Here is a 15,496-nt window from a genome sequence, read left to right on the forward strand (position 1 = left end):
CTACGTGAGGGCTTTAGTCACGCAACTTGAGAGGTGAGTAAGAGGATCCTGAGTTCAAAGCCATCCTCCACGGTAACAAGTGTGAAGCTAACCTGGACTACATGAGACCCTCTCACAAAAACCAACCAACCAAATAAAGGTATTTTCTTGTTTGTTGATTGGTTGGGTTTTTGTTTGGTTTGGTTAAGTATGTTTCCCAAAGTCACATGGCCAGGAAGGGTAGACAGAATGCAGGCTATCAGAGGGCCAGTTTAGTAGGTAGAAAAACTAGGTGCGCCTGGCTACCTACACCTGACCCAGAAACTTGTGAATTGAGGAACAGACCTTTGGCCAGGTATGTATATTTTTGGAAAAGGGCATCGGGTAAGAGGGGCTTAAGTTTTCCCTTATACATTGACAAAACAAAACAAAACAAACAAACAAACAAAAAAAACAAACAAACCAGTGGATAGAGAATGTTTCCTGCTCAGAATTATTACCCACAACTCACCTGGACTAGTGCAGCCAGAGGGGGAGGCCGAGGCCACAAATATGGTCAGGACATTGGAAAAAGAGATGCCCCTTGGCTCATCTGGATGCTGCCCCTGGTTTCCTATTGCTTGACATTCATGCTTCTAATGACCCCAGTAGTCTACTCCTAACTCGATGCTCCTGGTACCCTGATACCAAGTTACCATTTCCTCTGCCTCAGGAATGGCCAGCAGATCTACAGGATAAACCCAACAAGCCCCTTTTTCTGAGTCTTCCCACTCTAGGTCATCTCCAATGAATGGTCTTCCTCTTCCATGGAGCTTTCCTGGCCTGTCTAGGGATAGAGACCGGAGAGCCACCGGCCTGGAACCATCCATGGCTCCTCTGCCCTCGAACACAGGAAGAAAAGGTGATTTTATATATATAGAAGCACTCTGACCCATTAGCCTCCAATGGTTTTTCGAGACAAGGTTTCTCTGTGTAGCTTTGCGCCTTTCCTGGAACTCACTTGGTAGCCCAGGCTGGCCTCGAACTCACAGAGATCTGCCTGCCTCTGCCTCCCGAGTGCTGGGATTAAAGGCGTGCGCCACCACCGCCCGGCTCCAATGAGCTTTCAAAGAACTGGAGACCTACTGAGAGACAGAGATGTGACACTTGGCACTTACAGCAGCAGAAAACATGTCTAAAGTCACTAGGATGGGTTTGAAGGGTCATAGTTCATTTGGTAGAGCACTTACCCAGTGTATATGAGACCCTGCGTTTATTCCTCAACATAGACAGACAGACAGACGACAGACAGACAAATTCACTGTGGCAGTTGGTCCTTGTGGTATGCCTGTGGTCCTAACATCTGAAAGGCTGAGTCAAGAGGATCATGACATCTAGCCCACCCTGGGTTATACATCAAATCTGTCTCAAGCTTGCTATGGTGCCACATGCCTATAATCCTAGCACTTCCGAAGTAGAGGCAGGAGGATCAGGAGTTGAAGATCCTTCTCAGCTACATAGTGAAATTAAAGCCAACCTAGGTTGGCTCAAAACTCTCCACCCCCATACACAAAAAGGTTGACTAAAAAAAGAAAAAAGAATTAAAATTTATGGTCTTGTGAAAGACACAAGAATTAGATTCTCTAACACAGAAACACTTCTATGAGAAGGCTGTAAAGCCTCCTGGCTTTCCCAAGGCTGTCTCCATACCAACACACAAGCAGACTTCCACACACCTTCAATGTGTGTGTCTGTGGACCAAAGGGTTTAGATGCTGGAGAGTTTCTAGGTCCCGAGAGAACCTCAAGTATTCACCCAGGTCTCTGAAATCTAAAATTCCAATCTTGGGGCCAGCAAGATGGCTCAGCAGGTAAGGGTACTTGCCACCGAGCCTGATGACTTTGAGTTCGATCCCTAGGACCCACCTGGTGCAAGACGAGAACCAACGCCCGCAAGATATCCTATGGCCTCCAAATGCTACTCTTCCACCCCCAACTCTCTCTGTCTCTCTGTCTGTCTGTCTGTCTGTCTGTCTGTCTCTCTCTCTCTCTCTCTCTCTCACACACACACACATACACACACACACAAATACGGAAATAAAATTCTTTTTTTTTTTTTTTTTTTTTTTTATTGGCTGGAGAGACAGCCGTGGGTGCTGCGAACCGAACTCTTATATTTTTGGTTGTGAGCCTAGCCTTTAACGGCTGAGCCATCTCTCCAGCCCCGGAAATAAAATTCTTATCTTTTAATGTTGTCTAAACTGGGCGGTGGTGGGGCACATCTTTAGTCCCAGCACTCGGGAGGCAGAGGCAGGCGGATCTCTGTGAGTTCGAGGCCAGCATGGGCTACAGACTGAGTTCCAGGAAAGGCGCCAAAGCTACACAGAGACACCCTGTCTTGGGAAAAAAAAAAAAAAAACGAAAGATAAAGAAAAAAAAAAAGGAGAGAGAGACAGAGGTAGATTTCCAGACTCAAAACTATCAAGAAAGCACTACCCTTTCTTTGAAAGGTATTCCTTTCGGCCCTGCTCACCCATACATCATACCTGCTTCTATGCAATCAATCCATAAATGCCCCCCCCCCCCCCCCCGCGATGGAATGTTTCTTTAATGACTATACACAGACATTTTTTCTTCTCATTCCATAAATACTTCAATATAGCAACTCTTTACACAGTGTTACATTGTATCAGATCTTACTCCTGAACGGAGACTGGTTTTTGTACCCACAAGGCATATTAGAACCAGCCTCCTTGACCTGGTCATTTACAACTCGGTCCCACGTATCTTTCTCAGGTACCCAACACAATTCTCCTTTAAACTCACGTGGCTCGACAGTTTCCTGCTACTCTTTCTTCTGGCTGAGATATCTTCCAAAGTCTAATTACCAAGAGACACACCAGCTCCCACATGTGGACTTGACCACACACACATACACACACACACACACACACCTCCCTGATCCCTAAGTCACTGGCCACCTCCGTCTGTTAACTCAGTCTATAGCTAAAAGCCCTGAAAAAGCCCTCTGTCTGTCTCTACAAAATTAGAGGGAGGAATCTGGACTCACTAGGTCCACACAACCCAGGGAAGTAAGTTCTTGCTCCATTTTTAAGGTGGGAACACTTAGGCAGCAGAGCCCAAGTGCCAACTAAGAGGGTTCATCACCCTTCCCAAGAGTTTGCATCCAAGTCTGTGGGGCACACTCGTCTTCAGTCCCTAAGGGCCCTGTCACCTTCACACAGGTATCTTTAGGCCAGTGGTTCTCAACCTTCCTAAAGCTGTGACCCCTTAACACAGTTCCTCACGGTGCAGTGACCACAACCATAAAATTGTTATTAGTTGCTACCTCCTTACTGTAATTTTGCTACTGTTATGAACCATAATGTAAATATCTGATGTACAGGATATCTGATATGCAAACCCCGCCCCCCCCGCCCCCCCCCCCCCCGTTCCATCCCCAAAGGGGTCGTGACCCACAGCTTGAAAACCACTCTTCTAGAGGAAGGCCCAAGACAGACATTCAAATGTCCCCAGAGGAAGGACCCGAGGCTTCTCCACGGGACAAAGGCGGCTAACCCACAGGTATGGCCGCTCAGGTTATATGCTTTCTCTGTAGCCTCAGACCCGCTCCCCTCAGGGTATACCAATGGCTCATCTAATCCCAAGGCCCGCAGAAGCCCTCACTTGGCCTCCAACCCTGGCTGAGACCACAGGGAGGCAGGAGGCTGCTCCAAGTATTGGGGGAGCCAGTGGTTGACCTACCCCAAGCCAGCCATACAGGAACTTACCAGAAGGGATGAAAAACGTGTAGCCTTGCTTCAGCTCAATTCTTTGGCACCGTTCCACGCGGTCTCCCAGGAAGATGTCACTCTGTTTGCCGGACAGTACCCATTCCTCATACAGGGCCAAGTTGTGGAGGGTTGGAGGGATCAGCCAGAAGATCTTGGGAGGCAAAGGAGGCAGTTAGGCCAAAGTCTCTGATTTCGTCCAGGCTTGCAACAAACCCCAAAGAGCCCCACCTCCTCGGGGAAGGATAAGGAGGGTGGCAAAACCATCTGTCTGGGCTCCCCAAGCAGGGCTCAAAGCGTCCCTGAGCCGGCAGGGAGGGTTCTGGCTACCTGTGGGGTATCTCCATTCCAGCTGAAATACCAAGGCAGGAATGCTTCCTGTGCTGGGTGGAACATTTTTTCTCCTGAGCCACAGGCTCGTCTGGGAGGTGGGGAAAGGAATGGAAGGGAATTTCCTAAGATGTATGATAAAATGGCCCAATAAATAAACTCAGCCTGTGCTCACTTTGGACGAAGAAAAACATCTGGAATCAAGTGGGCCGACTTCCTCCCAGAGTCTCTTCTAACACTGTCGTTTAAAAAAATGGATGTCCACGAAGACCCAGATGAGCCAGGCACACATGGGCATTCTCAAGACACACCTGCGTCACCTACTTCCATGCAGGGACATCACCCCACAAAAGGAGACCTAGCAAAGTACCCTGAATATACATCCCACTACTTCCTTTTCAGAGTGGTGTCTATCCCTGCTGTAATATGTTCTTGCTCAGGCAGGCAGCGACTGCCACCTCTACTCCGAAGCTAAAAAACAAAAAACAAAAACAAAAAAAAACCCAGAGACAATGCTGAGGAACTTCATGCTGGTGGTCCTTAGAAGTTGCAAACTGGCCTAAAGTACTTAGAATACAAGACAGGCTAAGTAGGTATGAACAGGTGATCCTCGCCCTCCAGAAGGAGCCAGGGAGCCAGGAGGTGGTCCCAGGGGATAGAGCGGTCCTGGACCAGGGGGAAGAGAAGTAAAGGAAGGGAAAAGCCAGCCTCTCTGTGCACAGAGGCATACAAAAGTTACCGATACTCACCTTCCCACCACGGAAAACATGGTACCACACAGAGGTGCCTCCAAAGTCAATGTGGAAATCAGTGAAACAACCCTTCACGCTCATCAGACAGTACCTGCAAGTACAGAAGCAGGAGTTGGGGGCGGCAAACGCAAGCCAACCCCAAATCACGGGAGGCGAGCACAGCCTCAGAGCCACCTGACCTGATGCCCTTTTATAAAGGTTGCAGATGGGGGATTTCCTCCTCCTTTTTTTAAGAACTGAAATCTAAGTAGAGTTTCCCTCTTGGGGGATGCCCCTGGGATCAGGTGACAAATCTCAAGCATGGGTCACCCACCCAGAAGCTCAGAGACCAACGCCTTGGTTTTCAAGTTCCCAAGAGAACTGGCAACCCACAGGCCGCTATCAGTTTCGACCCGGACCTCCTCCCCGCCCCCGCCCCAACTCCGAGGCTTCCTCTCTGCTCCTCCCCAGCTCTGATAGCTTCAGCTCTCCCGAGCTGCCAGCCAGGCCCCCTTTGTAGCAGCTGGGCCCCCTGGAATTCAGTAGTAAACCACCTGCCATTTGCCAATTACCAGTCCCCATTCATCTCATTCATTCAACCAGTAGTCCAGCCCAGGAATAGAGCAGGGAACAGAGAGAAACGGGTAAGAACGCAGACGATCCCGGCCTGCCCTTGCTGACGACGCCTAGCCGTGGAGGGTTATACCGATGAAGTGACGTGACGGATTGGCTTGCCAAGTAAGCAATGAAGCTAGAACTCCCACCCAGTGTGAGTCCGCATAGACGAAATGTCCCAAGTCTAGGAAATCCAAAGAGGAAGCACACGGACAGATCAGCGGTGGCCAGGGGCTGGGGTGGGGGGTGGGGATGATACTCATGAGTCCGGGGTTTCGTTCCGTCACGATGAAATAAAAAAATCCTAAAACTGACTGTGTGGTTGCACCTTCCTGGGAACACACTAGAAAACGCTGGGTTGCACACTTTTTCTGTGTGAACGATATGTGAATTTTATCTCAACAAAGCTGTTTTATCTTTTTTTTTTTTTTTTTTTTTTTTTTAAAGTGGAGGGATTAAAAGAAGGTCTTGGGATCAGAGAGGGGTGAAGAACTCCGGCAACAGAAGCCGGATCACAGGTTGTGCATTCAAGGAGAGAAGAAATTCACAGCAGCGTCCCTCCCGTATAAGCACTCGAAGAGGCAGACAGCCCAGTCTTTCCTGCAGGTAGACAGCAATCTCCTGTTCCTCCCCCTACATGCTACCGGCCCTGGGGGTGCACAGAGCCAGAGTAAGAGGGGGCACCCCACTGGCTTCCAAGTCCAGGCCTGGCCAACAACAGTGTTAGCTCCCCTACCACTGACCCCTAGCCACGAGAACCCCAAGGGGGGGGCACAAAAGAGCTACCTCCCCGTCCTCATGCCCATCCTGGCACCTACAGCGGCCCGCGCACACGCTTACCCCACTGACCTCTCTTCCCTGAAGCACTTTGCTCTTCCGTGGTTTGGGGAAGGGGGATGGAATGGGGCGGGGACCTGCAGGGAGGAGCCAGCAGCAGAGAATGGGGGGGGGGGGGGAGAGCGCGTGGGAGTGGACTGGCTTGAAGGTTGGGGCGCTCCAGGAGCCCCTCCTTCTGGTTGCCTTTTGCACCTCTCGTTCAGGTGGACCCGGGGATCGGCAATATGCAGGCAGCGTGCCCCGCGTCCCTCCTCCGGATAGGCTGGAAGGAGCTTTAACCATGTGTCTGCGGGAGCCTGACAAATCAGAAGGCCTCCCGTACATCAGAGCCCCGCTGCCTAGCAACCCCATCGGAGGGGTGTAGTTGACAGCCCAGGACTATCACGAAGCTGGCACTAGGTCTGCTCAAGTCCTGACTGGGCAGGCTCCACACCCTGCCGGCCCGCTCACCCAAGGCGATGCCAACAGGTCCCCTGACTTAAGACCTGAGACGTCTTCCCTCCAAAGAATGGAGGGTTCCTGAAGCCCTACCCCACCCCACCCTCATGGACCACACTGGCCTCTTTCCTCGAAGCGCCACTTCAAAATATTAGTCCTCATTTCCCTAAAACCAGCTCTTCCTCGCGTTTTATTTTCTCTTCTTTTTTTAATCTAACCTTGGTTTCCACCCCCTTCAGGCCTCAGCTGAGCACAGACTATAGAGAAAACAATTTAAGTGTACGGGGTGGAGCCAACTGAACGAGCTTCCTCCAGCCTGCAACGAGATGCCCACGGGGCACCTCCATCAAGGAAAAAGGGCCGGGGTTGGGTTGTCCAGCTCTAGGATCCCTGGGTCTGTTTGGCCAAACGGGTCACTCCCACTTAGCCCATCTTCCAGCCCCTCCTGCGCCAACCCCTCACATAGAAAACTAGGGTTCTCTGGATGTGTGCGCGGGGAAAGTTCTCCAAGTGCGGTCTGTGTCTGATCTGCCCTCAGGGGCCCACTGTGTGCTAGAACCCCACTTCCAGACCAGCCTCTTCTAATGTGGACCCCTCCTTCCAGTGCCCACTCCACCCCTCCCACCCTGAGCCCCCTCATTAAGCCGAAGGGGCAGGGACAGACCCGCTCTGTACCGGCCCCTGCAGTCCAAAGGCAACCCGAAGCCTTGGCAACCCCAAGGCTCCCACCCGCTCTGACTGGGGGGCTCCCTCCTCGCTCCTGCTCGCTCTGGCATGACGCCTTTGCACTGACCTCTACAGCTTCCTCCTCCCAAGCACACCGCAGTCACATGGGCACCCCGGCTCGGCTTGGTGCCACAGCCGCTAAAGCTTTTCCCCTCCGCCAGCCCGCCAGCTAGGCAGGCTTCCGCAACGGCAAGGCTGGACAGCCACGCACGCGATACCCCAACCCCCACTACCACCACCACCACCACCACCACCACACCAGGTGGCTTCTATGCACCCTGCAAGTTAGCAGCTGAAAATTGCTGAAAATCTGTAGCCGCGGGAGCTCAGTCCTTGAGGGGTTGGAGGCCCCGGGATAGAGGAAGGCGCGAGGTATAAGGGGGGGGGGGGGCGCTGCACCTGCCTCACCAACTTTGGGGGCGCGGCCTGGGGTCCGCAGAGGCCGGGCGGCCCCACCTCGCCCTCCTCTCTCCAACTTCCAGAAACTCTCCCCGAGGTGGCCCAGTTGGCGTCCCCCTGGGGCTTAAGGTCTGATGGGGAGACCCAGGGAAGCTGGCGACGGGTGGCGGGTGGCGGGGCTGGAGGCGCCGCGCGGGCGCGAACGTACACGCCCCACACTTCCAACCCGCCCCGGGGGAGACACAAAGAACAGCTCAGCGACGCCGCCGCCGGCGGCCGTGCATCCCGCGGGCAGGAGGCCACCCACACCCGCCCCACGCGCCACAAAGGAGGTTACCCTCGGCGGCGGCGGCCGGGGAGCGGCTCCCGGGCGTCCCCTTCCGCAGAGGCTCGACGCGCGCCAGATCGGCGAGGCGACGGCAGCCGAGCCCCCTCCACCGCGCAGCCAGGCCCCAAGCCCAGGACGCTGGGGGCCCTCTCGCGCCGCGCCTGCCTTCCTCGGGGAGACAGGCGCAGCCCGTGCTCATCCCCGCGCTGAAACTGAACACCCGCGCGGCGCCGAGGCCGCCGGGGAGGTGGAGAGGCCGCGGCGACACCGAGATGAGCACCGGGCCACACTAGGGCACGCGCCGTCACACACTCCTGATCGCCCCGCTCGCCCGCTCGCCCACTCCTGATCTCCCTGGCAGTGGCTTGGAGACTACTGGGTCCGGGTTTTCCGGAGTGTGGACGCGCACCTTTGCTGCCCAGGTGGTGATCTAATAAAGCCACCTCTCTTAAATATTCACCCTCTGGCACAGCTGGAGGGAGGACCAGAGCGAAGCTTTCTGGGGAGTCCATGATGGGGAGGGATGAGGTTCTGAGACTAGCTGTGTGACCTTGGGTAACTTCTTTCCTTTTTCAGGGTAATTTCCTAGGAGGTGGTAAGCTGAAGTTTAGCTAGGCATTCTAGAAGACTCTTCCCCTACTTGCTCCTCAGTAACCCTTTATCCCTAGGGACATAGAAATTATTGCGGGAATGCATTGAGATAAATATCCATTAATTAGAAACGACATTGTTCAACTCAAACTTCACACACCGTAAGCTCCGTTCCCACATTTCAGATGAGGAAGCACCCATGTTCAGAACTACAGCCCCTTTTCCTGGACACTAGCCTAGAAGTGGGCAATCTCCCAGTCCCACTCAGACCTACCTGGCAAATCCCAACTCTAACCACAAAATCTGAATACACAGCCCAACTTCAATCATTTACTAACTTTAGGCAAAAAAGAAATGTTCAACTCCACTCAAAAGTCACCTCAGGATCACAGGGGGAAGAGACTCTTCCAACCTTGGCCCCTATACCTTTCCTCCAAAGCCACAAGGAAGCGGGAGACATCTGAATGCCTCTGAAGAAGAAGCAGAAACCAAATTCCGTTCTTTGGTCAAACACTGTATACCATGAAAAGCCAGCAATGTTAATCGGGTCTAACTAAAGTGTTGACAATAACCATTGGTTATGCTCATGATCCTATAAAGTCAGTGTAGGCTCTATGTCACCCTTCAAGCCCATCACCTCCACATTAAGTACGCAAACACTGAGCCCATTTCCAGGTGCTTAATGACCCAGGCAGTTCCCCTCTGTACCTCCCAGTGTTCTATGAGCTTAGATTGCAACTGGTTGCATTTTTTTTTTTAAAAAGCAGGTATATGTTTTTCCTGTTGAAAGGTAAAAATAATAGCTCCAAAGAATGTTCTCTATCTTGGGTGTGAGCAGCCTTCATTGGGGAGGTGTCCTTGAGTAAGAATTTTTGTCTCTGGAGTTAAAGAAAGCTGACAGAGACCACTCTGGTATCTGGACTAGGCAGTTCAAACGAGAGGATTATTATTATTATTATTTTTAGGTACCAAGAATCTTGAGGTCTGGAGTCCAGTATCTGTCCAGGACTGACAGTTTTCCTACCTGGTAAGACATAGGTGATCACTTATGATACCAGCAAACGTCTGAACTGAAAGGGGAATGTGGCTGTAACGAATGGGAAGGAGGCTTGGCTGAAAAGCAGAGAACCCCTGATCCCAAAAGGCCACCTGTGCAGACAGACGTCTCATCCCACCTACGGACAAGACTCCACATTTCCCATCTGCTGCACACTCCTGTCTTCCCACAGCACAGGGGAGAGGCAGGCCAGGGCAAATGAAGCCTCCGTACAGAAGGCCAAGCTGGGTCTCCCAACGAAGAGGAAAGGTGTGTGCTGGCCTGACGTCTAAGCATGCGGTCAAACTGTCACCCTGTTTCGGCTTCTCCCTCCAATATATCCCCTAGATTTTCTTGTCATCAGAGCAAAAACATATAGTAAAATTGTGGGTGGGGGTGAGTGGGGGTGGGGAGGGGGGAGTCCAGTCCCTTCACTGTCATCTGGGCTGCAAACATATGCTTTCCTCGAAGCCCCGTTTTTGGTTGGGATTCTGAAGTCCCTGACGGTCTGTGGGTCCACAACCCATCATGACACTAGCAACTGCCACTAACCCCTTTCTGCAATGCATCCCCATGCCCAGTCCTCCTCCTCCATGGAAAAGGTGCACACATGTCCAGACCTATCGGAGGGTGGAAGCTTCCAAACATGCCCAGGGATTCACTCAAGCTGGCAGAGCTAAGCTGGGGCTAGGGCTGGGGCTCAGCAGGGAGGGCACGTGCCTGGCATGTGCCAGGCTCTGAGGCTCCACCTCAGCACCAAAGAAAGAAAGGGGAGAGGAGAGGTGGGCATGTAGCTCAAGTCGGCGGAGTGTTCGTCTAGCAAGTATAAAGCCCTGAGTTCAAACCCCAGCATGACAGAAGAACAAGCCTGGGGTGGGCTGGAGAGGTGGCTCAGTGGTTAAGAACACTTGCTGCTCTTCCAGAGGACCCAGGCGTGGTTCCCTGCACACACATGGTGGCTGACAACTGTGTGTAACTCCGGTTCCAGGAGACCAAATACCCTCTTTTGGCCTCTGTGGGGACATATAGTACATACATACATACATACATACATACATACATACATACATACGCAAGCAAAACACTCGCTCACATAAAATACAAATAAATTTAAAAACAAGACACGGGATCACATGCCTGCAACCCCAGCAGTCCTGAGATTGATGCAGGGGCCTCAGAAGCTCGAGTCACCTTTGGCTATGCCGCAAATTCAAGGCCAGCCTGGGCTACGTGAGATCTTGTCTCAAAGAAACCACCATCCTTCCAAAAGAAAAAGAAAAAGAAAAAGAAAAAAAGGAGGTAGAGCTACATCTCTATCCCTTAGAGTACGAGCTGGACTAATTAATGAACACAACAGAAGTCAACAGGATATGACTTTCAAAATTAGGTCATAAGAGCACTATGGTCTTCCCGGAAGCACTCGCTCTGGGGAACCAGCTGCCATGCCATGAGGACATTCAAGCAGCCGAGGAGTGGTCCACACGGTGAGGAACTCAGCCTCCACTGGCTGCCTGCCAACAGCCACGTGACTGCTCCATTTCAGAAGCCTGGCTCTAACCTTCAGATGCGCGCAACCTAGACCGAAGCCTTGAACCTAACCACCCTTCTACTTTTAGAGTCCAGACCTGCACCAACTGACGTCACCTTTGGTGTCTGAAGCTTTGGAGGAGTGGGGTGGAGGGGGAACCAGGTGATTGTTTTAGCCTTGAACTCACAGCCATCCTCTTACCTTCGCCCTTCAAGGGCTGGGAGGATTGTAGACATGACCCACCACATTGGAGCCCACCTTTTTTTTTTAAGGATGCTAAAGTTAAGGACAATAGCTGGGCGGCAGTGGCGCACGCCTTTAATCCCAGCACTCGGGAGGCAGAGGCAGGCGGATCTCTGTGAGTTCAAGGCCAGCCTGGTCTACAGAGCGAGATCCAGGACAGGCACCAAAACTACACAGAGGAAACCCTGTCTTGGGGGGGGGAGGGCGGAGTTAAGGACAATGTCTAAGCAACAATAAGCAACCAAGTCAGGGATGCACCCCAGTACTGTCACTCACCAGACAGGACTTTTCCAAGGTGAGTAATTCTCAAGAATCAAAGCATCTCTGCAGGGTAGAGAGGAGGGGAAGGGGGGGATGGCAGAAATGCAGGGTGGTACCAGCATTCATCGGTACACCCTTTCATTCTCTCTCTCTTTCATAGCCTACTGTTCTGTGGTCCATTGAGACACACTAATCACATCACTTCCTTGCTGGCTTCTCTGCCTCGTCCCCGCTACAATAGACGCTCCGTGAGAATGCGGACGTGGCTAACTGAGAGCGGCCCCTGCCTGGCACCAGAACTGATCCATTACCACCCCTGAGAAATCTTTCATCCCCCTCCGTCTCATGTACCCAGATTCCAGTCACCTTCCCCTGCCTTAAGAATCTCAATGGAAACCTATTAAAATTCCTAAACCTCTGACCACCAGGAAGCAGTATAAATCCCAGAGGCAGGGAAAAAAAAAAAAAAAAAAAAAAACCTAATTTGTCACAAGTCCCCCTCCATGTCGCAAACCTTCCATTCAGGAGGACCGTCATCTGTCTGCTCTTGTAGGCGCCTCCAGCAAGGAAGCGCTGTGATTTCCAGAAACAATGTCATTTTAATTAAATTCCACAGAACCATTCCACAGTCCCAGAGGACTCCATCATGGTAGGATTTTTTTTTTTTTTTCACCTTGCTTATGAACATTTGAAATCAGCCTTCTTTTCAGCTGAACAAATGGACTATCTCCAAGGTGACCACGTCCTTCCTAGCAAGGTTCAAATCCTATAGTAAGCTCCCATGGCCACTGACGGAGTTTGGAAATCGATTTGAAACAATACATCTGAGACACATGGGCCTAAAAAGTCACATATTTATGCCCCATTGTTTTGGTATCTAGAGAGTCCCCTAAATGTGCGTAAGGCTATTTAAAGGAATCTCCCCCAGAAAGTACAGACTATACCAAAGCTCTCAGAACGGCGAGGCAGACCTTAATAGGCATTTATATCACCCAGGACTATTTTACTTCCTAAATATATGCCCAGGTGTGATCACCTCTTGTCTACTGAGACGGAGGCCAGGCGGCAGCAGCCTCCTCACACCTCCAATCCACACAGCAGGAGCATTTGCAGAATGCAAACCCACAGGAATGCATCCTGCTCTGCTTAGATTATCTCGGGGACAGAGAGCGAGAGAGCGAGAGAGCGAGAGAGAGAGAGAGAGAGAGAGAGAGAGAGAGAGAGAGAGAGAGAGAGAGAGAGAAAGACAGACAGACAGACAGACAGACAGAAAGACAGACAGAAAGACCGCCCGTATTCCCAGCACTCAGCGAGTGTAGGCACAAAGATCTCGAGCTTTGGGCATGTAGACCAGAGTTCAGATCGCCAGAACTCACATAAATTCTAGGGTATAGCAGCCTGACTGTAAGTCTAGTACTCCATGAGGCCAAGGCAGGGGATCCCTGAGGTGGCCTGGCTAGCTAGACTAGGTATATTTGGGAGCTCTGGCATCACCGGAGAGACCCTCGCCAGATGATTCAGCTCAGAGCAGTACCAAAACTTCTGGTACCATGCTTCTGTTGGTGGCCTCATCCCCAAGTCAGCTTCCATATCTCTCTGTCACCATTGGATAAATATCTGCCTCTCCAAAAACTGAACATTTCATTAGGACAGAGACCTCATTAGGGTTCTCCTAACCTGTGTCCTCAGCACCACTACGATGCTCAATTCGAGGTTGCTGAATGAATGAATGAATGAATGGGAACAGTCGCTGGACCAGTCATAATCTGCTTCTTTCTCCCAGCTCTGTCTTCACCATTTCCCTTTCTCCATCCCTCCCCAATCGTTCTCCTTTCCTCTGCCCTCCAAAGTCCAGTTAGGAACCAGAGGTAACCCAATAGGTAAAGCACTTACTCCACCTGCTTGGCCACCTGAGTGTGATCAATTCCCGTAAAACACCTGACCTCTAACTTCTGCATGCACGTTCTGGTACGTGCTCACACACATGCATCCCAGACACACAGTAGTAACAACCAATTGCTAAAGAGAAGTAGTCAGGCGTGGCAGAGCAGGCCTTCAATCCCAGCACTCTTTGGGAGGCAGAGGCAGGGGGAATCTCTGAGTTCAAAGCCAGCCTGGTTTACATAGTGAGTTCCAGGTTAGCCAGGCCTATGTAAAGAGACTCTGTCTCAAACAAAATGAAGAATAAAGAAACAAAGAATAAACAAACCCCAAGTTAAATGCTGCCTGCCCTCCAAGAAGACCCCTGGAGACCAAGAGCTCAAAAGGATTCGCCTGCCTGGTTTTTGTTTCTCTTTCCCTAGAAACATGGCAGCTTATGCTACAGGGCATGCTCTAAGCAGGGTGAGTGAGGACGGAGGTCCTTGGTCCTGTCCATCTCTGTATCTGCCCATCTCAGAACACTGTGATTCAGTCAGAAGAGAACAGAATTGGAAACGAGCTTGCTCCCCTCCCTCTGCACCTGGACCATCTTCTCCGCCTTTGAGAAAGCCCAGATCCAAGGAATACATTGAACTTTAGCTTAGAGGGGAAGAAAAATGTCCATGAATTAATGAGGGAGGGAGGGAGGGAGGGAGGGAGGGAGAAAGAGAGAGAGAGAAAGTGACGGAAAGAGAGAGGCATGCTGAGAAACGCAGGGACAGAGTGCTAGCCCGCCTCACAAAGCCTGGCACGCGGTCTGCATTGGACACAGGCTGAATGGAAGGCGGAGGGATTGAGGAGTTCACGGCTGAGATTTCCTGGGGGCATGGCTGGCAGCAGGGCTCCGCACAGATGCTAACGGATCCAGGCTGCCAGCCCCAGTCTTTTCTGGGCAGCCGGCACCTCCTTCCCATTTCGGGGAGAGAAGCAGAGAGTCTGACATGGCAGGAGTATCCAAGGTGACTTCCTCCTCCAGATGGCCCATTATTCAAATCCCTCAATATGAAAGGACCCCCAAGTACCCCGGTCCAGACTGAACAGCAGGCTCGGGAAGATGCTGGTCACGTGATCCGCAATGAGGTCTTTCTCTGCTCTCAACTGTAGTTACCTTCCTCACCCTGGCCACCCTCCAACCCATAGGGCACCAGGGAAGGCACATCCTGTGATCTGGCTGACACTGAGCTCTGCTCGGGAGAGGTGCTTCTGGATGGGATCAGAAGTTCCAGGTCTCAACACCGGGGGGAAAGAGAAAGGGGATGGACAGATGGTTCTGTGGTTACAAGCACTTGCTCCTCTCACAGAGGGACCAGGTTTGGTTCCCAGCACCCACATGAAAGGTTCCTAACTCTTTGTCTTTGGGGGGGGGGGGGACCTGATACATTGCGCACACACACACGGTGCCCATATACACAGGCACTCACACACACATATTAAATAAATCTTTAATTAAATTAAAAATATTTTAATTAATTAAATTAAATCTTTTTAATTTAATTAAATAAATTAAAGAGAGAGAGAGACGCTTGACTAGCCCAAGTCCCGTGTTGCTCGAAGAGCAGTGTCCTGTCCCTCTGAAAATGCCACTCCCAGGACACCGTCACAATGAGCACAATGAGGGCATAGACCAAGGTTTCAAGAACAGACAACTGTGTACCCACACACAAACACGGATGCCACAGAGAGGACTCCCGTAATTCCTCTCAGACCTCCAGAGGAGGTGTAGAGACTCCAGGGCCAACAGGAAGGAAGGCCCTGACCCCTCACA

General features: G+C 51.5%; 1 protein-coding gene across 22 annotated transcripts in view; it reads right to left on the reverse strand.

The window, feature by feature from the left end:
* Kdm2b (lysine demethylase 2B) overlaps window positions 1–15,496 on the reverse strand; it is a 152,129-nt gene that overhangs the window by 81,632 nt on the left and 55,001 nt on the right. For 11 of the 22 annotated variants that reach the window (XM_076560010.1, XM_076560008.1, XM_076560009.1 and 8 more), the window contains 2 exons: window positions 4,828–4,921; window positions 3,749–3,902 (listed from right to left, as the gene is read on the reverse strand). In XM_076560010.1, the coding sequence (XP_076416125.1) occupies window positions 3,749–3,902; window positions 4,828–4,921 (248 nt within the window). Of the gene's footprint in view, window positions 1–3,748; window positions 3,903–4,827; window positions 4,922–6,273; window positions 6,553–7,492; window positions 8,141–8,161; window positions 8,680–15,496 lie in introns of those variants that run through there. The other 11 variants (XM_076560014.1, XM_076560013.1, XM_076560021.1 and 8 more) reach the window with 9 other exon arrangements.

Source organism: Peromyscus maniculatus, chromosome 23, assembly GCF_049852395.1.
Source record: "Peromyscus maniculatus bairdii isolate BWxNUB_F1_BW_parent chromosome 23, HU_Pman_BW_mat_3.1, whole genome shotgun sequence".
Classification (NCBI taxonomy): domain Eukaryota; kingdom Metazoa; phylum Chordata; class Mammalia; order Rodentia; family Cricetidae; genus Peromyscus; species Peromyscus maniculatus.